Genomic DNA, 27,694 nt, shown 5'->3' on the forward strand with positions numbered 1-27,694 from the left:
AGTACATCCTTCAGCACAATCTGAGAAATCAAGTGTGGAAGGTGGGAATTATATGAGACACCAACAGACAGCGAAATCAAAATGGCTCTTTTGGAAAGGAAGAAATGGAGGGAGCTAAAAATGAATTGAATCAAAGATCTGAATGCAAGGGGAAGTAAATGAACGTTCCACACTATGATTGCAAGTGTTATTAAATCTGTATGAGAGGGAAAAAAAAGAAGGGCACTGTTACAGAGAGAAAAGAAAGCTGAATGCTTGCATAGTATGAAATGTTATGGAAATTCAGCCATTGTCCCCATTTCAATAACTTAAATGAATACCACTTAAAACATCACACAGATTAAAGACATCTGTATATATTTCAGATTCAATATTAATGCCAAAAATACATAGTATGATTTTACATAGGATTTATGCTACATTAGAACACTAAAGACAAACATCACTTGAGTATTAAATGAAACATTAAATATTAAATAACTGAAAAATAAAATAAAAAGTGTAAACACTAAACTAACTTAGGAAATTGCTATTGCAACACATCCAATGAAGTGGTTTTAAACAGTACAAAAAGATTAGAAGCACGTTTCCAGTCTACATGGAATACACAGAGCTCGTTCCAGAAACCTGTTACAAAACTGGTCCGGGATCACACAAGAACCTTCTCTCTCGAGCGCTATTCTCATTCCTTTACAGATTTAATTTTATACAGCTTTACCAATTTGCTCTTGCACTAAGTAATCAACAGTAAAACCAATACTGCAGTTTGCCATTGTCTGCTAACATCGCGGGGAGAACTGAGGATTGGTTGGAGATTCAGTGTAAGATTTGAGTTCATATGCAGCGCCGCTATCGACTTCCATGGACTTCCGAGAGAACAGGAGCCTGACGTCTCGGTGGAGGTAGATCTTTCCAGATTTAGAACTCTGGAACCTGAAAAGATACGAACATATGCATTATAGAAAACAGTCAGAAAAAGAGCAACTTCAAATACTATTGAATTATATGCAGAACTTAAGAAGTTAAGGCTGAAAAAAGCCCACTTGAACACAAAATGAGCTGGTTATCAAAGCACTACTGTGAAGTACGCCTGAATTATTGTCATATTACACACAGATCCATCAGGAAATTATCAAGGTCTGTCTTTCAATCACCTCAAGCTCATTATTGTCAAGTAGTCAGAATCCTGTCAGATTCCCCTTGATCTGTAAGTTTGGCTCCCCTGCAACTGGGCTGTTCTGAGCCTGACATTTCACGAAGATCGGAGGAGGATGAGTGGGAGATGGTAATGAAGTGCGGGAGATTCTCCTGCTTTATGCTTCCACTGCCTTTATATTTTGAGAACTACCCTATCACAGTAACTGGGATGTGCAGCCTCAGGTTTTCACATGTGCACACGGCAGTTCACAGGAGATAATCACACACACCCCCGTGGGTTGCAGTGGAGTGGCCAGCACAGGACCCAGCCCTGGAGCTGTGGCAGTTCCAGTGCTTTTGTGTAAGGGAATAAACAAAACCACAGCAGACATTTCTGACAGATGGTGTCCTGGGAACAGCACCAACGTACAAATATAGGAAGGCTTAAAAACACAAATAACAGATAAGCTAGGAAGTCTGGCAGAGGAAAAGAAGTGAAGTGATGAATATGACTGGAGAAACGACAAACAAGCACTAAAACCTTCGGGTATCAACATGCCATCAGAATTCACAAAGAACAGGGTAAGCCACAGGAACAGGATACAGCAGGACAGCCATAAAAATGCGTGAGGAAAAGACAAGACAGCACAGCCCATAAAATTCGTAAGTAAAGCTGTAAACAAACAATGGAAAATAACAAATTTCCTGATCAGGAAAGACACTGAGAGGCCAAAAAGATCAAAAAGCCACCGGTAAGTCACGAGATGCAGATACCACCAGCTTCCACCAGCAACACCTCTGGTCACATCAGGAAAATATCAGAACAAGAAACTCCTCAGCCATGTTGAAGCACTGGTTTGAAGAGCAGCCCCACCAGCCCCCACTAACAGCTGGCTAATGAAAGAAATGAGCCCTGTCAGCCACTAAGCAACAGCCATTATGCTCCATACAATTAAGAGAGACAGCATGTCGGTAGCTACAACAGTTGACCAAGCCTTAAAAACCTGAAAAGCAGGGAGCTGTGAGCAGGTTCTGTTTAATTGCCTTTTCCGGGGGGTGCCAGAGTACAACCCAGAAACCAGCTGACTGTCGCCATCATGGTACATGGGCACAGGCACAGCTGGGCCCTCCTGCACTCACACAGACTTGATTACAACACAGAAGTCTTTGTTTGGCACACAACAGAGGGTTTGTTTGTTTTTGTTTCCAAAGCATCTTCAAACAACTTCTCAAATGGTATCAACCCTTAAAAGCTGTATAAGAATCCTTTGCTTTCTGAACGCGTTACCTATTGTGTCAGGACTGCAGCTGCACAAATGCAGTCTAATGGCACACCGAACAATCTAAAATGTACAAAACCATGTATGTAAAAGTCACATAAGCACTATATCTGACACTGTACAGGGTGCTGTAGAGATCCTGGCCACCCATTTAAAGTTCCAGACCTACACAAGCAGCTCTGCTGAATTACCACTTGCAAAGAAGGTGTTCATAATGCAAGTGCTGACAGCTGTAATTGAGGCCTCACAAGCAGACGCTACCACAGCACAGCTTAACATTTGGGACTTCACTTGGTTGGTTGGTTGGGTTTCTCTGAGCAAAGCTTCCAACACATAAGCTTAAGAAGAAAGTTTTCAGAAAGTACTGCAACAAAACCTGAAAGGCTGACTTATTACTCAGGCTGCCTTCAAGCAATCTTTGTTATTTAGGTTCTTTTTGTTTTACACACAAGTTCTCAGCAGGATGGGTTTGAGGAAATGTGGCTGCTTTTAATCATTTTTTAATCCTATTGAGGATTTAGAAGTAACACATGAACAATAATATACTCGTGCGGTTTGTTTTTTCCGGCCAGAAATGGTTACATTAGCAATTATGTGTTTCACATTATACATTAAAAACCCCCATTGGAATGCTGAAAGCTGGGCTGAATCATACAGGTACTCCAAAACTAAAAGCAGAATTGCTACACGTCTGTCTCAGTAGAAGACTGCAGATGTACTGGCTGTAAGAGACTACAAAGAAAGCAGGTTTGCTTTGGGTCTGTCTAAAACAAACCTACCAACAGGGAGTTAAGCTGGATACAGTAAGTTAGTGTGGCCTGAAAGGACAAATCACACTCCAGATGAAAACTCAGGATGATGGTAATTGTGATATTATTTTCCACACTCCAGTAAGCCAACACACATCTTTTCTGCCTGTTGACTTCCATTTAACAGGAAACATTGGTCTGGAATCACTGTCAGAGTCAACTGTGCTTTCAAGCCTGCCAGCAGAAGCTAATGCCACTAAGTAGTGAAACTTTCACAGGTAATTCTACAACTAAGAGATCAACTGTTCAGCCTGCAGAACTTTAAAACATCATCAGCTGCTACGTTTTAAAGAGCTGCAATGGAATCACTGGGTCTGTGTGCATGTAGTTCAGTGCAACAACACAGGCAAAAGTCTGCAAAGGACAAAGCACAGCCATCGCTTCTCCTTTGTTTCCAATTGCAGCCTTCAGAACACCCAAATAGCAGCCACACCACACCTGACTTCAGGCAGTGCTCTGCACATCCTGTAAGGAAATGCAGCGAATATTTCATGAAGGGGAAGGTGCCTCAGTGGCTGCTCATTCACAAAACAAGTTGTTAAAGATTTCTGCCACTGAACGCTGCACATTTAGCAGCAATTCCAAATGCTTTTCATGTCAGAACTTGTTCTGCTGTCAGGTCTGTGTGCACATAACCACCTCCTGCACACTGACCCTTGGTCTGGCTTCTGCCATGTTACAGCACATGCTCTACTCCTCATAAGCTCCGAGAAGATCCCTGTGATGCAGCCAGAACTCAACCTCTGCCAGGGGGAAAACAGCTACTCTTACAAGACTACACAAATGTCAGGAAAGAACTTCATATTTTACTTTTGTTCCTCCTGAGCAGAATCCAAACTACTTACTCACTTTCTGCCCTCTATTGCCTGTTTGAAATACCAAATTAACAGCCTCCTTTTGTTTTAAATAAGCCTGCATGTAGACAGGCTGCTGGCAAAGGCCGTGAGAGTGTTTTGGCAGGTACTCGGATTCCTCCTTTAAACCTTTCCTTGTGAGCTCCCAGCAGCTCACCTCAGATGGATGAGGTAGCGTAGCAGCCTTTCTTCAGTCTGTTGGCTGTTTTCTTTATTGACAGTCCGCTTGACTTCTCGTCTCACAGGAACAGAGAAAGTTCTTTGCCGTAGGAATGTCTGATGATTAGCTGGCATCTCTCTTAAGTCATAGATCACCACAAACATCTTCACCACAGTTTTGTTAGGGTTAAATAAGGTCTGAAAAGACAGAGGAATCACACCTGGAATTAGCAATGTGGCCCCCCAGCTTGGGTCCTTACAAGAGGCAGAGGTTGCTTCTAAGCAATGGCTGTGATTTACTCTCTGATTTTACTACGTTAATTGTTGCAAAATGTAGGTAAGACTGAGTATTTAAACTGGATGTCTCTTTTCAAAGGATTTCAGAATTTGGACTTGAAAATTACCTCACTGAAGAAATAATGAATTGTTACCAACTATCTGAATCTTCAGTAACTGTTCTGAAGCCTTTTCACAGCAATGGATGGGTTCAAGTGTTCACATCTCCTTTGTCCCATAAATTACAGACAGATTTATACTTCAAATAACCACAGTTTTACAAGTTTCTAGAGAAAAATCACTTTTCCACTGCTAGCTTCATGCTTCTCTCTAGTAAATACCTAGTTCCCTTATACCTAATTTCTTGATATCAGTGCTTTTTTAGTGCACTCATATCTACAATGTTGCACCGATTTTTAGGAAGGGTAGAAAAGATGACCCAAGGAACTACCAACCTGTCAGCCTCACCTCTGTACCAGGTAGGATCACGGAGCAGATCCTCCTGGAAGCTATGCTAAGGTACATGGGGGAGAGGGAGGTGATATGGGACAACCACATTGTTTCACCAAAGGCAGGTCTTGCCTGACCAACCTCGTTGCTTTCTACAACAGTCTAACAGGGTCAGTGGACAAGGGAAGAGTCACTGATGTCATCTATCTGGACTTCAGTAAGGCCTTTGACATGGTCTCCCATAACAATCTTCTCTCCAAATCAATGAGATAAGAAGTTGATGAGTCAACTGCTTGATTGATGAGAAACTGATTACGAGATGGTGCCCAGAGAGTGATGGTCAATGGCTGAATGTCCAGACGGAGATCAGTGACAAGTGGTGTCCCTCAGGGATCAGTGCTCTTTAACAACTTCAGTGATGACACTGACACCAGGATTGAGCACACCCTCAGCCAGTTTGAGGATGACATCAATCTGTATTGTGGAGCCAATGCACTCAAGGGATGGGATGCCATTCAGAGAGACTTGGATAGGCTTGAGCAGAGGGACCAGGAGAACCTCAGGAGGATTAAAAACTCCAAGTGCAAGGTCTTGCACCTGGGTCTTAGCAACCCCTGCTATTCATACAAGCTGGGGGATTCTCAGGATGGAGCCCTGTCAAAAAGGACCTGGGGCTACTGGCAGATGACAAGCCAGACATGAGCCAGCAATGTATCCCTGCAGTCCAGAAAGCCAACTGTAACCTGGGCTGCATCAAAAGAATCGTGTCCAGCAGGTCAAGGGAGGTGATCCTGCCCCTCTGCTCTGCGCTGGTGAGACCTCACCTGGAGTACTGCATCCAGATGTGGAGTCCTCAGTACAGGAGAGATGTGGATGGACCTGTTAGAGCGCATCCAAAGGAGGGCCACAAAAATGATCCAAGGGATGGAACACCTCCCCTGTGAGGACAAGCTCGGGGAGCTGAGGCTGTTCAGCCTGGAGAAGAGAAGGCTCCGAGGTGACCTGATAGCGGCCTTTCAATATCTAAAGGGGGGCTATAAGAAAGAAGGGGATAGACTCTTTAGCGGGGTCTGCTGTTACAGGACAGGGTGAAATGGTTTCAAACTAAAGGAGGGGAGATTTATACTGGATTTAAGGAAGAAGTTTTTGTTTTTTAACAGAAAAGGTGGTGAAGCACTGGCACAGGTTGCCCAGAGAGAAGATGGGTGCCTTGTCCCTGGATACTCTCAAGGTCTGTCTGGACCAAGCTCTGAGCACCTGATCAGCTGTAGGTGCTCTTGTTCACTGCAGGGGAGTTGGACTAGATGACCTTAAAGGGTTCCTTCCAACTCAAATGAATCTGTGATTCTGTTCTGTACTGCGTACGTACCACTTGTATCGTTCCTGAAGGCGGTACCCGATAACCCCTTTTACCAAGGGACTCTAAAGTAATTACACCCTGGGAAAAAAAATAAAGAAATACAGTTAGTAGGCTGCAATACAAATCATAGTGCTCTGCTCATTTAGTTGTACTTACATGTTGCTATAATTAAATAAATAAAAAAGAATGTAAGGCAATATTTAAGATGAAGGTGAAAATCAGCAGCTTTGGTAGATCATTAAAAGCTGTGCAATAAGGAGTCTGTTCTCCTCTTGAAATAACTTTCAAGGTTGCACATGTTCGGACTAGCAGTCAGGGAGCTACAGAGAAATAAAAAGCCATTCTAGAAAGAAAGCCTTACATTAAAAATGAAAGAATTGCCCATCCATTTCTGCATGGCCTGCAATTGAACCAATAATATTTCCATCCCCATTGAATTAATTCTTGCTTTTCAAAGAGAGCAGATGCACTTAATCTCCCATTCTAATGCAAAACTCTAGTAATTATATCATCTGCACCAGTACCAACAGGGATCTATGGAGCTTGTGAGCATCCCACCAGCACCCATTGACTGCGGAGCTCACCCTTAAGGCTCTGCAGTACAGCATGAGCTCCATTATGCATCTGTGCACAACTGGTGTAGTGCACTGATACAGACACATCAAAACCAAAAATATCCAACCAAAAAAAAATACCAACAGGAAAAGCGGAGCAAAGAAACAAGCTGTACAAACAGAAACAATGTTTCTGATGATGGAGGCACGATACAAATGTTGCCTTAATTCTGCCAGACTCAGCCATAATTGCATGTTTACAACAGGTGGGAAAGCCTTAAACAATGAAACCCTGCCTGTAAAGTAAGTAATGCTACTTCAACCATTTGAAGGACATCAGAATCCTTTCATCCCCTGGAAAATCAGGTGAAGCAATCTTTCATAAGCAAGAAAACTGATACTACTTTTCTGTAGTTAAAACAGATACATACAAGATTAAACTTTATTATGCAAACTTAACTTGCAAAGCCACTTCATTTTCCAAATCAATTTAGAAGCAGAATATCAAGAATATGATACCTGCTACAAATATGAGGTCTAAATATTGAGATAATCGGGCATTAAACCCTACTTATGTGTTTAAATAAACTATTTGTCATATTTTAAACGCACATACAGTAATATCTCTCAAATGGGATCTGTCACCCAGGTAACACCCAAGCTGCTTAACAGCCATTCAAAACGAATCTAGCTGTCTGATTCGACCATTCAAAGCATCCAGCAGACTTTTGCTTTTTTTACAAGGTAGCAATTTTTAGGCATTCAAACCCCTGCTGCCCTTGTAGAAGTACAGATCTGAATTAGTACCGCAGTGCTAGTGTAAACACCAACAAACCAAGCAGCTTATGAGAGTGACATGCTTAACACTGGCTCAGACAGCAGTTACCTAAAAATAAAGGGCTGAACAACTTCAGCAAGGAGTCTAAACTCTCCATCCACAGCTGTACCTTGGCCTACCACCCAAGCTACTTACTGGCTGTTCCCCGGACAGCAGCTTGTGCTGACAACAAGATGTATCCTATTAGTCCAGCTATTGCCTCACTGCCTATTTTAAGAAAGTTGGATAAAAAGAGATAGTGGAGATCAATCAATCCTGTGATATCCTATGACTAGAGCAGCTGGATGTTGGACACAGCAATGGGAAGAAATGCATTAGTTAGGAAAAGAGAAAGGACAGGAGGAAGACACCTTGATCATAAGCAGCTGGAAGTGACCCCTCCAAAGCCCCAGTGCCCAATCTCTCCACTCACTGAGCTCTTGGTTTCCATCTCCACCTATCAGAATTTAATTCCCCTATCATCCAAAGCCAGCTCTGCCCCTATGTAAAAACTGCAGGGCTTTGAAATGCCAAAGGATGAGGGCAAAAATATCCTCCCTGAGGGTACAGTGTCTGCTACCACAGAAGTACCTGATCAGCTGAGAAACTCTGAATAGCTCTGGGTAGTTTACATACATTACTATGCTAATTACAAAACGCCTCAGCAAGCATTAGGGTTGTATGTCATCAGATTACTGTATTAAAGCTTGAGTTAGGCAAGTTCACCTGACTACAAGCTTACTAACTTGGTTGCACATCTTGCTGGTTTTAAACAGAGGAGAGATAATTTGGACCACAAACTTACCATGTAAGGAGAAGGCGCATTATCATCTGAAACGCTGTAGAATGAGACTTCAACTGGCAGAGTCATGTGAGTGGGACAGAAGATTCCACTTGCTCCCACTTCTGCTGTGAAGCCCTCGACGATGCCTAGCGGGTCCAAGCGAAAGTTCAAGACAGACTCCTGGAAAACAGAACACATAGAGCTTCAATTGAGTCTGCCTCAAAACAGAGCAGAAAATAAACAGCAGTAAAACAGTTTCTATAAGAACCTGGGTGCTCAGTGTTTCATGGGGTGACAGACCAGAAATCACAACCGAGGCAGGAATTACAATAAAAAGAGAAACACTGAGCAAGATGGCAGTAGTCTAAAAGAAAGCATCATGCAAATCTTATCTTAATCCATCTCAAACCTGCACAAAAGCCCTCAGAGAGCAGTGGGATCTATTCATGACCACCATTGGCATACGCTGTCTGAAAGAACAGACCATAACCTGCAGCTTTTCTCAACATATTCAACTCCATGTTTCACAAGGTATAATGCAACCCATAAATGCTACAATTAGTCACTGACATTTAATGTGCTGCATGAAACCAAAAACTGGAGGCTACACTTCCAATATGTTGTTTACTACACTGATTTCACGTGGCTTTTGTGAAACACTGAGTAAGCTTTAAGAGCAGAAATAAGATATATTTTTTTCCTAGGTTTATATATGACAAAAATGACCAATACCAGTTTGAATCTCATTTAAGCCAGCAGAACACCTCCTAATTCAACTATAGGTTAAAGTAGAAGTTAAAATCTCTGATTTTGTATGTGAGAGAGAGAAGACTTCTTGGGAGTGAAATTCATGCCTTTAGAGATGGAAATTAAAACAAATTTCATTCAACTTAATTATGAATCTTTACACTGTAATCAGGCTGGAATTATCCGCACTAATGCACTCTAAAAAGCAGTACAGAAGAATAATAAAAATACCACAAGACTTCCAGACAATGTGCAATACCTCAAAGTTTCCCAGAAGGCTAAGACTTGTTACTGGTGGAGCACTAGAACTTAGAAATGGTTTCCCATGGCTCTCTGGATCACTCTCTCTGTTTATACATTGTTGTGGGCTATTAAATAAAAGAGAATAAATATAAAGGATGAACACATTTCCTTTTGTCTTCTGGGTATAACCAGGTCTAAAAAGAATCATTTACTTACTGCATTGCAAAATACTGTGCTAAAGAAATACCAGCTGAACACTGTCAGATAATACTCTTGCAAAACATTTTCTAGGTAACTGAAGAATACCTTCACTGAGAGATACAGACAATACTAATTCACGTTGTTCACTGGCTCTGAATAAAGTAGCAGAATTTTCTCCTGCACGTAGCCATTTATCCTGAAGTTTCCATCACACCACCATACTGAAAGCTGTTTATGTTATGCACATTAACGTGTTAAAAGTCGTGACAAGTCCCTTTCAAAGGTTACGCTCCCTGAGCAGATGGAAAAGCAAAATATTTAACCCATTCAGCTTGAAGAATAACACGTCTCATTTGGAAAAGAAAAAAAAAGCTTTTCATATAATGGAGAAAAAAACCTCCAGGGAAAAAGAAGAATCAATGATTAATCAACTTTCTGTTTGAGTACTCAGGTGTATCCTGCTCCTAGGTGCTCCCAATCATCAATGGGACAGAGCTGGTCTCAATAGTGGCTCTGTCAGTGCTGTGCTGGTTTGGGGACCTGAGACAAAACCCATCAACTGATAACCAGACCAAGGGCTGAAAAGTGCTGCCTGCACTGTAATTGCAATACTGTCTGCAATTAAATTTATAGTATATATATTTCAGAATAAGAATTCTTTGGGAAGGCGCCCATCCATCTGTATTTGTTAACCATCTTTGTTGTTATATATGTTCTGTTTCTGGAAAAAAGAACAATAACCTCAAAGCTTCTGGTCAATGAAACATACCTTCTTGCTGACAAACATTTCAGCTGCAGCAGTGACGAATCCAGATCAAAGCACCCAGATTGTGTTTTCCTCTGAGGAACCTCCAAAAGGGAAGAAAATGCTAATTTAGAAGCTGTACCTCCAGAAAGCACAGGATTGCCAAGAATTTGCATGATGTTACAAAAACATGAAAACAAAGAAGGAAGTTATTCTAAACTTAGTGAAAATAATCTACAATTATTAAAGATTGCTTAAAAACACTGAAGGAAAAAAATCTGATCAACACCAACAAGAGCCTCCAGAAGAACATGTGAACAAAGCAACTGGAACTAAATATACCCCCAAATCACTGCCCAGCTCACTCAGGAAGCTTTGGAGTAATGCACAGTGTTAGAAGCAAACAAGTTGTATCAATTTCCATCCGAGTTCCCTGAAAATACCACATCATCCCTAAGCACCAAAGGACAAAATGCACCATATGCTGATTACAAAAGGTCAGCCTGTCAGTAGTTCTAATTGGGAACGTCTTCTTCTTTAAAAGCCCCAACCAACCAGCTGGGAACTACGTGGATTGCTCTGAAAGTAATGCCTCCTGTGCAACACTTGATAGAGGGAATTCTCAGCTGCCAAATGTTATTTATTTATTTATTTTCAGCGCAGTCACCAGCATTAGCTGTGAGTTTTTGCCAACAATGAATAAGAGCCTGCGTGCCACACTGGAAAAATCTGTTTTGCTGCTGCTATAACAGTGCTATTGCTAGGAAAACATCACCCACACAGGCCATCTTTCCACTGTCCCAAACAGATGGAAATCAGAAGGCACCCAATCTGGCCTACATGGTGGTTGTGGTAGGACAGTCCAGCCAAGACCAGCAATGTGCTCCATGAATTTCAGACTGGTATGGGGCAAAGTGACTTATCTTTCAAATTACTGTTGCCACTGCTGATATGCACTACCAGCCCCCGTCCTGTGCCCACACTCACTATTTGGTCTCCATAAACGTTCAGCAATCATCAATAAATGTTAATGGGTGCCATTTTTTATTTTTTTTTTTCACATGGAAGAATTCAAATCCACACCTTTGCTTCATCCACATTTCCGTGTCACACTAGCCAACATAATTAAACATCGGGCATTACTTTCAGAGCAGCCCTCATAAAGATGTGTTTCTGCCTTATCACAGCAACCTTGTGTCACTTACTCAACTGTATCTGGATGTTGAAGAATACACTGCACAAACTGTTCACAGAAACAAAAACTTTAGGATAAAAGGCCACCAGGTTTTAATAACTCACACAAAAACTCCTTGGTGACTAAATAAGTCAACTTCAAAATGCTTTCTTTACTTTGCCATAACAGAGTTGATTTTACCTTTTGTTACTCTTGGGAATCTCTCAAGCGGTGCCTCTAATGCATTCAAACTCAATTTTAGCGTTAACTCTGAAGATTCCACCCATAAAAGCATTCACCCTGATACCAAAAGGACAAAAACTTCTAGATAGCTTGCCAAATTTTCTACAATACACAGGAACTGAATGTACAAAATATCCCCTTTCTCGCATAAACACTGTGTCGCAATTAAGCCATAATTCCATCAGTAGCTTACAGGACTTGAAAGCAGAGGCAATCCAGTTCGGGGATGAAAAGCCTTGGTTGAAGTTCCATCCAAGGACCGAAAATTGTGTTTCCGCCATATATTTGTGTGTTTTAGAGATGGTGCTTTCTGTCAGAGAAACAGATTGACTCAAGACATTATTGGGCCATTTCAACAGCCTATCAAGATATCATTTGTTTGCTTGAGTAGAAAGAGCTCGTGCAGCTGGTGCATCTGCACTACACTGACATATTATGAAACAGATGTAAGTTCTCTTTGATTCCGTCTACAACTGCTACAAACTACTGAATGTAAATGGTCACATACCATATTGAGACAACAGTACGAGTATACATGACACCCAACTGACTACAGAATGTGTCATTTCTAATGCTCTTACAGTGAGCAGGATGAGGCAATGTTCTTCCTCACGTTAAATTTTTAATTTAGGAGGGAGGAGAGAAGCACCTCTAGACCAAACTTCACTTCAGACCTGGAAGCAGACAACAGTCCCAGACTGCTTCACTAAGTCAGACAAAACCACTTCCTCCCATCACCCTCAGCAAACACAGAGTGCAGTTACAAGTTACCCAACTGCCAGCAGCTAAAGAAACTGCTCTTTTCATCTCTGCTTACCTGCACGTCTGGGTTCTTCAGCCGCTCACACCTAATAGAGCCATCATCTGTAGGCTTCTTCTGAGAAGTGCTTTGGAAATCAAGGCCTACTGGCTCCTCATTCTCATCATGTGCAGCTTTTGTTTTATCTTGTCTATTTTTATTTTTGAAGTTGTCGTGGTCTTTATTTAAATAATTCTCAATACTAATAAGCTGGGTATTCTGCTCATAAATACTTTGTTTTTTTGAGTCTCTGTCTGAACATTTGAGTTCATTCTTGTGCAAAGAGTCAGATGCCTGCATCACAGTTGCTTTTTTTGTACCTTCAAGTATTCTGCATTTATCTATCTGCAAATTGTTAAAAGTGCCTGTGTTGTTGTTGGTCTCACTGACAACTGTTCTTTCTTTCAGTTTATTTGTGCAAATCTGTTCATCAGTGCTGCTAAAATTTGAACACTGTTTAATTCTATTGGCTGTCTGGTCTTTCTGCATACAATCAGACTGCATCATTTCCAATTTATCCGGCAGTTCAGATTTATTTTCTTTAACACACGATGACGATGTGTGCATGTTTGTAAATGAATGAGAAGTCTTATTTGAAATCTGATGAAAAGCATTTTGGACAGCATCACTAGGTTTTGCTAACACCAATCTTCTTCTCGCTTGAAGTTTCAGAGAAGCCTTTGATTCACCATCAAGCCGAGGACTGCTAGGAGTATCAGGTGTTTTCAACTTTGATTTACTGCTGTCTTCTGGCAAAGAAAAACTGGATTTAGCAAAAGAAACAGAAGATGGTTGTTTGACTCTCTTCAGCAAATTTTCATCCTCATACGTACTTCGGAAAACTTTTGAAGAAACTGGGCTAGGCTCGCGTACATTGAATGGACGACCATTGACATGAGAAGTAGCTGGATCACAACGAATTAAGTGCTGGGCAATCCTTGCTATAACATCCCGCCGCTCCTGGAGCAGAGAGTCAATGAGGGGGTTGCCTTCTCCTGCAGATGGACGGCCACAGTGGTTCACTGGAGCACGGGGATCGAGCCGTGGGATTTCTGGTATTGCTCTAGTTTTACCTTCACCAACATCTTCTTCCTTTGCATTATCTGAATTGACAGCAGGAACAGGTGAGGTTTCCCTGCCTTTCCTCAGCAAGCTTTCATCTTCATAAGTACTCCGAAATGCTTTTGGTGTAGCTGTGCTGGTTTCATGCATGTTGAAGGGGCGTCCAGCAACAACTGGGGAAGTAGCTGGATCACAGTGAATCAAGTGTTGAGCAATTCTTGCAATGACTTCTTGTCGCTCCTGAAGTAAGGAGCCTATCAAAGGATTGGTTTCTCCTGTGGACTGATGAGAGCAATGACCATTCGAAACACGGGAATCAACCAACGAAAGTGATTTAAAAGTTCTAACAGCTGTTTCATGAGCTTGTGTCTTACTGTCGGCTGCAGCATTATAGCACTGAACTTTAGACTGTGATGCTGCAAAATCAGATCCAAGACCAGTAGATGGATAAAGCTTTAAATTTCTGAGAGATGAAGTAAATTCAGGTGTCTTTTTTACATTAAGTAGGCCTTCAGGTATCATGGTCCACGCTTGTTTCCCACGGATGCACTGTGGACTGAAGGTACTGCAAAACTCTGCTGTGCTGGATTCACTGTGCTGATATAACTTATGCTCTTTCATTTGCTTTTCATAATAGCTAAGGTTGGTGTGAATACTACAGGTCAAAACTGGGTAATTCGATTGTCTGGGTAAGGACTGAACACTGACTTTCAAGGCCACATTGTGAGAAACATTAGGAACAGGAAAGACGTGCTCTGTTGGTGTCTGGGAGAATGTCCATTGCAGGTCCACATCTGCAGCACTCACCCTGAAACAATACAGAAGTGCATTTATAGAAATACCTAAATAGAGAGCCTTTGATACTCTATGAGACAAAGTGCAAAAACAAAACACTGAAGCTTTGTCACACTGCAGCTGCCACACTCTGCAAGGTGTAGGAACCTGATACAAACAGTACAGAGCTGGGCCAACAATGTGGCACCCTCTGAAAGCAAAGAGGGCCACAGGTACAAATAATGGGTTTAAGGTGAGCAGCAGCAACCTGCAAACAGCCAAGTAAGAGTATTTTTCACTTCTAACACACCTGTACAGAATGTTACGGGGAACAGCACCGTGTGAAACACTCAGCCACGCGCTCAGCTGGGAGAAGAAAACAAAAGAGCGAACAGCCAATAAAAGAGTCTTCTCTTCAATGAATCGATCTCCGCTTCTAAAATGCATTAGAAGAAACACAGATGTTGGTAAGAATACACACAGAGAGCTAATAAAACTAGGACACAACTAAGCTTTCACAGGACCTGTTGCTCCCTTCCCCATTTGCCTTCTCTGTCTATACCACATTATCACCTCTTGGGTAAAAGGTCAAATTTTGCAAATATCTTGTAGGAAAATACAGTCAAAAATACAATATATGCATAAATACAATATATTACATGTGCATTGTTAGAGTTTTCTGTATTAAATACAGGAAGACAAATTTATTTACGAGTTTTCATTCTGCAAGTAAAATAGGTGATTCAAACAAAACAACAAAATTCCTCCACAATTTGAAGATAACAGAGACTGATTGGCTCCCACCTACAGTAAACATTCACAGAACTTAACAAGTCAAGCAACCATCAACTGATCCCAATACCCAACTTACTGTCGAGGAACTGGTTCCAAAATCCACCTTTCTAACAACAATGCATCTTGTTTGATTGCAGGATCATTTAAATCATTCCCCTCTGTGTTAGGCCCTTCATCACTATAGCAACAGTCTGGAAGTAACATCACTTCAACCATGATTGGAATATTGTTTTTCCACAGTAGCATAACCTCAGATCTGGTTCTCCTGGCTTGACGACACTGAGGGAGAGAATAAATGTCAACATACGTAAGCAATAAAAATAATAGCCACGTTTAAACCCACTTTAAAATCACATTCCAAAGACCTCAGGAAGGGTAAGGGCCAAGTTCTGTAGACTACACTGCACCAAATCAGCTATAGGATCCTAGAGCTATCAGATGGTGAATAAACAAATCATTCATGGCAGTAGTTAAAGCAACTTCAGTCAAAAATAAAGAGATCGTAGAAATTCCCCTAACTACCATACCCTGCATCTTTAACTTCTCTCCATAGGCCGTCCTCAGCAGTACCTTATGAAATGTTGTCTCTTGGATCAGACTAACTTTTGCATAAGAAAACCGCAAATTCACACATCACTCTGTATCTTTTGTTTGAGAGACGCTCCAGCATCAACCCAAAAGAGATGAGGTGCGTTTGATGGCGATCCTGCATTTTTAGACCACTAACTTTTTAGTATCACCTGAAAAAGCAAAAAGTTCTGCAAGTCAGCCTACATTTTGTCTCTCTTTATCAAAAAAAAAAAAAAAAAAAAAAGACCATGAATGCTAAGTATAGCACTCACAATCTGCATAATAAAGACTCAAATAGGTGCTGTATTCAGGTAGCTATGCAGAACTTCATGTTCAAGGATAAAAGGCTTGACGATCTCATTTTAAGGACAGATCTGATCTATTATTAGTATGACACCAAACTACTTGCTTTAATGCGGACCTGACAGACAGCAATTGTGCTTAGCTATAGAACCTACCAGGGGTTCTCAGCTGATTTTCATCATGGTAGCAATGCTCCAAATGAAATGGGACAATCATACCTGAGCCAGCTTGTCACTGCATTCATGCTTAGTTGTTGGTGGCTGACTTGACTGTGCTGGAGGACAATGAAAGCCCTCTGTTCTGCCCTTTATCGAGTGTTCAGGTGTCCGACCCTCGGTGATCAGCAAGGCCAAGGAGACCAGGAACTCCTCAGCTTCATACTCAAAGTACTCATCTAAAGTATCTGCCATTTCAAAAAGACAAAGATCAATGTCACCTGCTGTATTACAAGCATTAAACGGTAGCCGTTCCTGTGGCTTATTCCAATGTACACTTTAAACATGAGCTATGGGAAGTGGATGTTGGTACCACTTGCCCTCCCCACAATGCCAAGAGTCATCACACCACCAAAACTCCTCTTTCTTCTACCTGTAACTTTGCTGCTGCAAGCATACAAAATTAGAAACGCTCTAAAGAAAGCTCCAGAGTAATGGCCGTGTCACCAGGCTGCACCATCACAAAGAACTACAGCTTGTGTTGCAACCCACAGCTGAGTCACGGGCTCTCCACAGGAAAAACCTCTCCTGGGTCCTAATAGAAGGAGCCTGATGGCAGCACGACTTGACATCCTTCACAGCACATAACAGATATAAAGAAGACACACTGCATCACATAATACATTAAAAACATTTAATAGGGAAAAAATAGTAAGAGTTAATTATATTAGAGAAAGTGGGACACAATGTTCTTTAAGATTTTTATAGCGAGTTCCTACTGCTGAGAGCCGGGATTATTTAAGGGAGGTCCATTTATAGTTACCATTAACAGCTTGCACACAGAGACAAAGGTTCACGAGGCACATACAAATATTCATTGTTTCGTACCACGCTCAGTCTGAACTTGTGCAAAGAACCAAACCTCAACAAGTCTCCCTAAACAAAGCAGCAGCTGCACTGCTCCTCATGAGCCACGCTGGCACATGCAGTGTCCACAGAGTGCAATGCAGAGGCCTCAGTTCTGCAGCACGGCAGCAGCTCTTTGTTTTATGCTTCTGGGGCATCAAAGCAGGTGACATGTTCACTGCTCTAGTGTGAGCATCCTGTGCTGTGCCCCAGAATGGACTGTTAACTTCAGTGCATGTTTTGAACACCACGCACGAGTGATTTTCCACCAATAGAAAAGAGATGGTTCAGGAGGCTTTTCTGGTTTAGTGTTTTTGTTTGTTTGTTTTTGGGTTGCTTTTTTGCCTTTATGCCCCAGTGCCTGAGGGATCTACACATGGGAGAAGCCAGCTCCACAGCCAGGGAACCACACTCACTACAGACAAGTCCCAGGCTGGTTGCAGCACTGGGCAGTCTGTTTAGTGGTTGGTGAGCCTGCCCGTGGCCGGGGGGTTGAAACTAGATGATCATGACAGTGGTTTTCAACCCAGGCCATTCTATGATTCTATGAGTCTGCATCTTCACAGACTCCTTTCCTTTTTCTGAAGGGATGTGCTTCTGTTCATGGACAAACAGAAGAGAAAGCAGGACGGGTAGAGGCAGCAGAAGCCTCAGCTGAGTGGCAGCACAGGGCTGGGTGCTGCCTGCACTGGGCACAGACCAACACTTGCCTTCTGTCAAAAGCCTGAGGTGAGATGAGTTTCCCCAAGAGCCCCTATACACACCAAGCCTTGCATCAGCTGGCATGAGTTACAGTTACAGTAATGAGTTACAGTGGCCATTCTTCTGATGGATGGCAGAAAGTACTGGGGGGAGGCACAAAAGATTAAAGGAACAGTAAGTAACAGAAAGGACAACCAACTAAGTGATGTGACTCAATGACAAAATTAGGCACCTATGACTTATTTTTTCAGGCATACATACACCCAAACAACAGGTAAGTCACACTTAAAGAATAAGGAATGGGATATGGAAAATCTGAGATGGAAGCACTGAGATTGTATCTTGGTGCTGATATAAGCAACGTGCTTAGTCCATACGTCCTAAGGTCGCAGTGGTGTTAAGTCATGGCAGGCTGGATCACTGCAGGAGCAGCTCTCCTGCTTGGCTGTAGGAGCTGCCAACACCCAGAAGTGCTCAGTCAAAGCCAGAACAAACTAAAGCAGAACAGCCTTGTTCCTAACAAAAAAAGGGGGGGAGGAAACATTGCTTCTTGAGAGAATGGCAGAGAAACCTGCGCAGTTAAGTATGGAAAAGCAGCCTGGTTTTAAAGAAAAAAAATGAAAGCACTCCATCAAGATCCAGATGTGCTTCCACAGACAGATCCTACCTTGGTCAACCAGCTGCTTACAGAACAGACATGAGCAGAGCAGGACGCAATACCTCAAAATCTACACTAGGAAACTGCAAACGGCACATCCTCAAAGGAAGACCAACACCAAGCTCTGAGCTAGCATAAGCTACTGCTCTCTTAATGGCTTATAAAGACAGGGGCCAACTGTTACAAATGACATCAGCAATGTAACAAACAAGACATCTGATCTTCATTTTTTAATTCTTTTAAGGCACAAACAGTGATGGCTATTGAGAAATGTGTTTTCCTACAAATGCCATGTGGCACGTTGACTTTTTTTTCAGCTCCACGTGATTTCTGTATTATTTGGCAACTTCTAATGGCTTCAGTAAAGGAAAAAAGCCCTGTGAATGCTGAGAAGCATGGTAATTGTTCCTACACAACAGACACGGATGATGCAAGTTGATGTAATTGAGGACAAGGGTGGAAAGGCATTTATAGAAACAGCAAACTCAGTGTTTAGTGAAAAAGAATTCCTGGTTATGCAGCACTTTGCTTTCGTCTATAATTCAGCTCTGTTCAAGACACAACACTGCACAGAATCACCTCAAGCCTATAACTTTACTATGAATATGTTTTTATTCTGCTTCATCTCTGGCAATGGAACATGCAAGTGTGTGATATAAAACAAGTGATGCAGCAGTGCATGTATTCTCTTGCCCTTAAAATGGATAAAACTCCAATTGGTTGACACAAGTACATGGGAACTGAAGTAATAAGGCACTATTGCCTTTCACTGCTAATTGAAACTGAAGCGTACTGACCAGCTAGTCACAGGAGACAGCAACAGACTGCTGTAGGAAAGAAAATATATATACATCAATTTTGAATGAAGCTATTATGCTATACATAGAACTAAGCATACAGTGCTGGAAAACTTAGACCTGGAGGCACAGCGTTTTGTCTTCCTTTGTCTCTTCCATACACCAAACAAGAACTACTTTCCCACATCTTCCAGACAAACAGGAAAGCACATTTAACAAGAAATATCAGGAAGAGCCTTCAAATCCTTGCTCTCCCCTGTCCACTGCACAAATGCACAAATCACTGGAGTACTGTAGTAAAGGACAAGAACTCAAAAACAAAGGAAGAGCTACAACAGGCACATGCACTGACATCTCTTGAACTCTTGCTTGCAGTACAAGAGAGCCATAATGTCACCAAGCTGGGACAGACTCTCCCAACACAGCTGAGCACACTCTGCCCATCGACTCCTTCCCCAGTTAGGTCACGGCCACACAGACCAACTCCCTTCCCTTTCCTATTGCTGTACTTTCTGCAGTAATTACAGAAAATGCCTTCATGAAACGTGCGTTAGAAGAGCAGTTAATCTCTCTCCTAGGCTGACACATGAAGCAAAGACACTGGTATCATGCACCCAGGTGCTCCACTGTGCCAACTGAGAACCCTGCCCTGACTGTATTCCAGGGGTGCAGCTCTGGCTCATCTGACAGTTGCAGGGACCCCCCCCACACTGTGATTAAGAAGGCTACCCTTAACAGTCCATGGAACACAGCAAGTAATTACCTTTAAATATGCTCTAGGATGGCCCACAGCATCCCTGAAAAATCTTCAGGCATCCGGAACATATTCTGAAGGCCACCAGTATAATCAGACTCATATTTTGCTTACTAGGAAGCAAGCAAACTGCAGAACCAAGCAGGAATTGCCCCATCAGTGCAGCTGAGGTGCACAGCTGGATGCTGGCCTCTCTGCTTGCCCAGCCCCACGCCTCCCCCTGCATCTCCCCAACCCCACGCCAGCCCTGCTGACACCACTGTGCACTACATTTGTTATCCAGTGCATTTGGTGCCACTCCAGTATCAATTTCTGGAAAGACTAAAAATATTGCTCAAGTGTGTGGATTTCTTATTCTTTAGTGATTATTACAGGCAGCCTGTAAGGAGACTCTTCAGTCTAAGGCTCCAGGCCATGGACATCAGGTACACTAAGGAAGCAGTAGCTGCTCTGTGAGGGTCAGAACAAGGAGTTCCCATCTCCTCCTAGCAGAGGCTCTGCAAGGCACATAAAAGTTTCAGCATGGGCTCCTAATAGCCAACAAATGGGTTTTATTATATCTCTGCTCCAAGAAGTGGGTTAAAGGTAGCCCTGTGTTTCAAGAGTAAGGCAGGGATTCAACAGACTACTGTAAAGGAAATGAAACACAATGTAAACATTTGACTAATAGCTTCTCTTCTGGAATTAGAAACACCTACGGATGCTTCAGTTAACTAATCCCATGTTGTGCTCTACTTCAAAGAATGCTGCCCTTGAACCTCCAAAATCCATCATTTTCTGGATGTTGTGTCTACATGCTTCAAGCCCATAATTACATCTGAAGTCACAGAGCTCAGAGGCCTTGCAATATGAAGGGTTTGAGTATAATTTAAGCTATCAAGAGTCAAAACCATGAGCCAGTCTATGCCTTAAGTGAAACAAGCCATTAGCTAAGTTGACTTGAATTCAAGAAAACACAATGAACTGGTGACTCACCTGATCTCAGGAATGCTCTATAGACCCCCCCAGCACTGACTCCTGGTGCAGCAGTGCAGTACCTCATAGCATTTCTGCTTCCTCTTTACACTTCCCAGAGCATCGAGCTTAGAATCAGACTGGACAAGAAGTACAATTCAGGTAACTGCCTTCACTAAAATCTATTCAGGGTCAAACTGTTCAACAAGTACAGAAGAAAAGCAATTCAATTCATTTCAAGCTGAAACTCTCGGCAGCAGTCTCAGAAACCACTCCCTTGGAGAGCACAGAACACAGGCTGCTGAACTGCTCTGGGTGTTCCCATCCCACTTCCTGCGCCTTGGCTGACATCCTATTCTGCCATCACCACACTGCTCTCTGAGTCACTGCTCTTCCCAACTGTAGCCTTCTATTTTTACCTAGCAACATCAGGTTAACCTGCTACTTTTGACTCGTTGGCATTCCACCAAACCAAACTCCAGCTCCAACGTTAGAACGCTGCTCAGGGAAACTGACTTTATTTTCACTTAACTGGGAAAAGAAGGGGAACGCTTAAGAACAAATGATGTTAAGCCAAATTGTTTCTCACTCTACAAGGAAATGACAAATGGAGAAGCAGAGCAATCGTTATGATTTCATGGTCTGTATTTATTTAATGGAAGACTATACCTGAAAACAGGCAGCTAGTTTCAAACTCAGTTCCAACCCCCCATTCACTGAGCTGCAAGAAAAGTTGTCTATTCCACAATACAGCTGTTCCACTGTATCCTAACATAGGTAAATGAGTGCTGGAATGTTACTGTGAAGTTGTGAGAGACCTAATGCTGATGTTTAAAAGATGTTCAGAGTTTTAAATATAAGCAGGCTGGAGCAACACACGCTTTCTGCTGATCCCAGAGCAGCACTCTATGGAGTTACAAAAGATGCTGCTTGTGCTAACATGCTATAACCAGACAGGTACTGAAAGACTTTTGCCTCAGTAATGCACTTAATTAAACACACATCAATTTGTGTTTTCCTTTACATTTGGATTTCCTTGGTTAAATGTGATACACACAAAAAACTGGCACAAATGAAACAAATGTGTACACCAGACTACATTAGTGTATTAGAACAAACAAGTTTTGCTTGATTATAGCAAAAAAAAAAAAAAATTGTTAAAATTGTTCTGTTTCAAGGTCCCACTTGGTTCCCACAAGGTCCCACAGGAGGGGAGGGGGCGGAGGGGTGCACAGCTGAGTCCAAGACAAGCATCCAGCTCCACCAGTAGCATGTACCTGCAGCCCTCAGGTGGGCTGGGAACCAGAAGAACTGGGAACAAAGCAGCACATCACCCCGGGACAGCAAACAGAGCCTTCTTAAGCTTATGGAAGATGCAAAAGCTTAGTCTTCAGGCTTATTCCAGAAAACAAGTGATCGTTCTTATATCTGAGTATGGATTTTCCTGTATGAGATTTCTAAACCTACATTCAAACATCTTTTCAGCCTCCTTCACTAACTGGTTCCAATGGAGCCATCCTGGAAGGACAAGGCCTCATCCCTCAGCAGGCCTCTCAGTGGGGGGCTGTGCAGAGATGAGGAAGGCAGTGAGGAGCTTCACTACTCTAACATGCTAATTTGAGAGCTGACTTGGCTGCAGCAGCACATACAGACCGAAGGCTTCCATCAACTTGCTCCATCTGTAGCTAGCTGTGAATACCACACTGCTGCTGCCCCACAACTGCTGCTTTCTTTTCAATGGAAGCCTAACAATTCACAATGAAAAAGCACACGTATTTTTGGCTGCACTCACCTCTTTGTGCAGGCATAACACCCATATGGCAGTCGCTGCAATTCAGTACCGGGAGGTCTGACTCCAGTTGGACGCCACCGTATCCCTCCATTAAACAGGTCAGCAGCAGCTCTGCATTAAGTTCTGGCTGTGACTGAATTTTTATAATATATAAATAAAAATGGATGCCAGAAATTTTATGTGAGACCTTAAACACAATACAGTTCAGCACCGCAGACAGAAGTTCCCTCTTTAATTTGTTTAACAATCGAGCTTGACAATGATTCAACTATTTGCAGAGTTCTGCAATATTTTATGCAGAGATTGGTCTGAAGATGTAAAGCAACAATTTGTGGTAATAAATCAGTCTCAGACGTGTCTTAAAAAAAGAAAAGAACAACACCGGAGTGTTGCTTAAAGCCCTACAGTAGGTATTTCAGTGCTTATAAGAGCTGCCAGAGCAGCCCTCTACTTAAACCACGTGTTTGTACCCCGTGCTGTCTGGGTTCCCTCTGCAGTTTATTGCTCTGTCCCTTTACATCTTTACAATATATGCCAGTGTCATTGGGAACAGCATGCACAACAATATAGACATGCCAAAAAAAAAGCCTTTTTTGTTTTAAATCAGGGTTTCCCACGAACACTAAATGTTAATGTCTTTGAGGTATTTCAGGCTTTATCTCAACACCTTCGATAATTATGGTACTTAGAAACTTTGACAATGTAATTTCAAGTGTTCTTGTGCTGATTTCACTGCTAACACTGATAAAATAGCATTTCTTTTCTGAGGAGGAATGTAAAGAGCCCTCAGTTCTCAAAGACAGAGCGAGTGATTCTGAAGAGTCATTAAGGAGCTGAACAGACCTGGAGTGGGAGCACGCAGAAAAGTCCTCACAGTGAATGCCAGCTGTATGGTGTGCGAGCACAGGTCCCACTTTGTTTCATTAACACCTGCTATTGCACCACAGACAAAAGCACCACAGAAACAAGCTGGTGTTTTTCTTCCTTAAGGTTACTGCAAGGAAAAGAACCGTTATGACATGTGAGATATGCTTCAGATCATAGCCAGGCCTCTTGAAAACAAACCAGAGCAAATTTGGAAAATGCAACGTGAAATCCAAACACCCAACGCTGACTCATTTTGGGTGGAATCAACAGGGATGCCACAGCTGCAAGAGCCAGGGGAATCCCTCTGAACAGTGGGAAACCAGCACCCAACACTCGGCCCATAAAGCAAAGATAAGGGAACAGTTTCCCAAGAGTACCGAGAGACCTCCTGCATGTTGAGCATCTCTCAAAGTTACCTACCAGTACCTGCTTTTAACAGATACAACAACTCCTTGGCTTTACTGAGGCATGTCTCAAAAAGCAAACCAGTGAGCCAGGGTAGGATGTGGGACAGGGAGGAGGAGAGAAATGAGTTATTTTAGGGGAAAAAAAACCACTGGTGACCTAGTCCAATTTTCTGGTTAAAGCAGTCAGCTCTATTAAAATGCTATTACAAGCAGGGACTCCCATGTGCACCATTAGTATGTCAGCTCTTCAGGGGCACGAGCTCTGATCCTCACCCAAACGGGTCGCTGCTACAGCTCTGGTGGTACCACCAGCACTGTATGTGCACAAGAGATGCTCCCAGCACAGCCAGGCTTTACACACACACACACACACACACTCCTTGGAAAGTATCCTTTTAGGAAGAGGACCCACCTGAGCGCTGCTATCTCACCAACATACCCATATGCCTAATGAACACAGACGCCTGCTGACCCTCTGCCCTCTGTACAGGCAGCACACAGCAGCCTGAGGGCTGGCTCCCAGAAGCACCACCCGGACCCCACAGCCTTCTGACAACCCCAGACATTCATCTGAAAGCTAAAATTAACACTGCTAGAGCAAGAATAGCAGCACTGCACTCATAACACATCCGTCCAAAACAGCCGTCCCTCCACGAGGGCAGAGGCAAGCCATGGGCCAGCCGGCCCCATGGGCTCTGACCTCACATCACCCATAGCCCAGCCCTGCTCCCTGTTGCACGTGGGTCTGTAACGCCCCATAATGCCTATTCTTAGAACATACTTTCCAGAGAATCTCAGGGACAGGGCTCAGCCTTTCCCCACCCCTTTCAGAGCCACCCCACCACGGGACTACTCAGCTCCTCAGGTCACAGCACTGTTGTGCCAGCAGAGATCCAGCCCTGGTCTGCATGCCCAAAGCCAGGTGACCTGCAAGCCAAGGCACAGAGCAATGAATCACAAGGAAAGGAAAACAGTGTGCTAAAAATAGCAAAGCAAGCAGCGTATGGAGAATAAATGTTTTTATCCAGTTGAGGCCCAAGGTCCTCCACCAGCTCTCCTGTATTTTGTGCAAAACAATTCACAGAAACAAAGAGATGAAGAAATAAAAACAAGCTTCGATCCTCCCCCGTGACTTACAGATTACATCCCATCAACAGTACATGACCAGGGAGAAAGCGTCGAGTCTGAAACCAGCAGAAAGTACACTAACTTAATATATTAAACGCTCAATTAAACTTCAAACAGAAGATGCCAAAAGTACTTTTTGTTTTAGGGGAAACTGCCCCAAGTTGCCTGCAGTTCAGAAATGCTGCAGAGTCACTGTCAGCTCCACACCAACAACGTGAAGGATCTGCCCATCCATTCCTCCATCAGACAGAAATGTTTGCAAGATGCTCCAGCTGAGCATCAGACCAAAAAAGTCCCATAAGCAGCACTGACCCCAAGCATGCAATGGTCACTTTTCTATCACCAGGAGATCACACGGAGATTTTCTGATACAAATCCATAAAGAAAACGTTGCATTATTTTCAAGCACAACACACAGTTTTGTTGTTCGGAGAGGATGCTTTTTAGAAAAGGGAAACAATGAAGTGCTTTGCACAGGTGGATTTCACACCCACCCATCATCCTGATGTGCAAAAAGAGATCTCCCTGGATCTTGCTGCACCTGGTCTGCATCTCCAGTGCATGATTTAACAGCAGGGTATGAGCCCTGGAGTTCCTCAGGCCTCAGTGCAGTGCAAGGGGACAAAGCTGGAAGCTGAGGCTCTGACTGGGTACAACCTGTGGGAGAAGCCTCAGTACCAGCACAGCTCCTGCTCCAGGCAGCGCCAGCAGGGCCCACCCTTCCCACAGGACACACCACTGGAAACAAGCATGCAAAAGACAGTGAGAAGATTACACCTCCCCAGCAGCCAGCCTGAAGAGGAAGGTACGCCTGGCTGGTGCCTCACAGGAAATAGTATTTTCCTGTTGTCTTTTTTGATTCTCAATACACCTCGTTGTGTTTTTCTGCTGAAATCTTTCTATGTAACAAGCAAATTACTTAAAAGAAAAAAAACAAAAAAAGATTTTCCATGGCTTGCCAACATTCCTGTTGTCTCCCACTTGCTGTAGCAGTAAACCTTCGGTGCCTGAATTAGCCTGACATAAGCTTCGAGTCCATCAATTACCTGAGCTTCCCTCCCTCCCACATTAACCCACAGATGGGAGGTACACACTGCAAAGCAATGCTGAGATCAGTTTATCTATCTCATCAGCATTGCCCTTTGTTTCCTTACAAACCCCTCTTGGAAGCCATTGATTTCCTTGTTGGATACTTGCAGAAAGAACAAGGTGAGGACTTTTTGTTCCACATTTGCACAATGCATAGCAAAACACAGCTCTGGTACCTGAATGGGACTCTTAATTTCTATCACAAATGGTAATCACCAGGTCAGAATTCCAGGAATTTGCTTCCTTTCTCTCTAGAAGCAACACCGTGGCTGAAGAATTATTTGACCCATCAAGGTAAGCAACCAGCAACAGGAAAAACTCTGGCAATACTTGAGTATACCCAGTCTCAGTATGCTTGTACATAAAGGACTTTCTTCACTCTATAAAGAAGCCACTGGCACAAAGTAAGACCCACAGCCAGAAATGTATCTCAGAAAGAACAGCAGCTGAAGAAATTGTTCTCAAGAGCACTGATAAAGCAGGCTTACAACGGCTTGTTTATCCTTTATGAGAAGTGACTCACATTCAGGAGTATTCCCAGACCCTGGCCATGGCCTTCCCAGGGGAACAGGCTAAAACCTGCTTCAGAAGCACTTTCGTACAGTGGTCTCAGTGCCTTGAAGTTTAGATTCAACTAATGCCTTTTCAGGGGTCCTGACCTAATGAGAGATCACCAGCTTTCTATTTCAAGTCCAACCACAGCAGATACAGCAATTGCACAGCAGTTCTGCTAGAACACATAGGAAAGTTAACACTTGGGATCCTTCCAGCACACTGCTCCCAGCAGTCAGACACAAGAAGAGCATGGGCAGAAGAAAGCTGTAGCAATGTTTCTCCAGAATGCTCGCCTAATCCTTCACAATTTTGACCCACAAAAGGAGCAGAGAAGGTTCTAACTCATGCAGTGGCCAGCAGAGCTTCCAGCTCCACTACAGTCACAGACAAAAAGCCACATCCATCCCACAAGCTACAGGCCTACCTTGCTGCTCTGTACCACACCAAAAACCTCCTCTTCCTCCACACTTTTCCCCTTGCATCACTCTCCCAGTAGCAACAGGTGATTTTCACATTAGGTTAAAAGAAAAGGATTCAGGTGGATCTGTTCAGATTATCAGCTTTCATGTTTAAATGGATGCTTTAACTGACAGGCCTCTTAAAATGCACCAATGCCTTTCAGAAATATCTTACAGGAATGCAAATACTCCATATCTCCAGGAATTCATATCCACATTCTCCTGGTTTATGTTTTCTCCTCTAGCTCTGCATTTTACATTTATTTTAAAGCCATAAAAACAACGAGTCACCTTCAGGTCCAAAAACTTTGCTGAAACTGGGAAAAAAAGTGTTAG

General features: G+C 42.9%; 1 protein-coding gene across 12 annotated transcripts in view; it reads right to left on the bottom strand.

Annotated features, from left to right (window-relative positions):
- Nucleotides 1–340: 340 nt before the first annotated feature.
- Nucleotides 341–27,694, bottom strand: part of ATOSA (atos homolog A) — a 41,094-nt gene continuing 13,740 nt past the window's right edge. For 7 of the 12 annotated variants that reach the window (XM_015872846.3, XM_085515552.1, XM_015872847.3 and 4 more), the window contains 11 exons: nucleotides 16,355–16,539; nucleotides 15,340–15,542; nucleotides 14,779–14,904; nucleotides 12,651–14,502; nucleotides 12,027–12,143; nucleotides 10,441–10,520; nucleotides 9,487–9,595; nucleotides 8,502–8,660; nucleotides 6,335–6,403; nucleotides 4,238–4,437; nucleotides 341–933 (listed from right to left, as the gene is read on the bottom strand). In XM_015872846.3, coding sequence (XP_015728332.2) covers nucleotides 780–933; nucleotides 4,238–4,437; nucleotides 6,335–6,403; nucleotides 8,502–8,660; nucleotides 9,487–9,595; nucleotides 10,441–10,520; nucleotides 12,027–12,143; nucleotides 12,651–14,502; nucleotides 14,779–14,904; nucleotides 15,340–15,542; nucleotides 16,355–16,539 — 3,254 coding nt within the window. In that variant the 3' untranslated portion in view covers nucleotides 341–779. Of the gene's footprint in view, nucleotides 934–4,237; nucleotides 4,438–6,334; nucleotides 6,404–8,501; nucleotides 8,661–9,486; nucleotides 9,596–10,440; nucleotides 10,521–12,026; nucleotides 12,144–12,650; nucleotides 14,503–14,778; nucleotides 14,905–15,339; nucleotides 15,543–16,354; nucleotides 16,540–21,083; nucleotides 21,431–22,854; nucleotides 22,988–23,697; nucleotides 23,849–27,694 lie in introns of those variants that run through there. The other 5 variants (XM_015872843.3, XM_085515551.1, XM_015872842.2 and 2 more) reach the window with 3 other exon arrangements.

This window comes from Coturnix japonica, chromosome 14 (genome assembly GCF_054131305.1).
Source record: "Coturnix japonica strain WE chromosome 14, WE-NBRP24, whole genome shotgun sequence".
Taxonomy (NCBI): domain Eukaryota; kingdom Metazoa; phylum Chordata; class Aves; order Galliformes; family Phasianidae; genus Coturnix; species Coturnix japonica.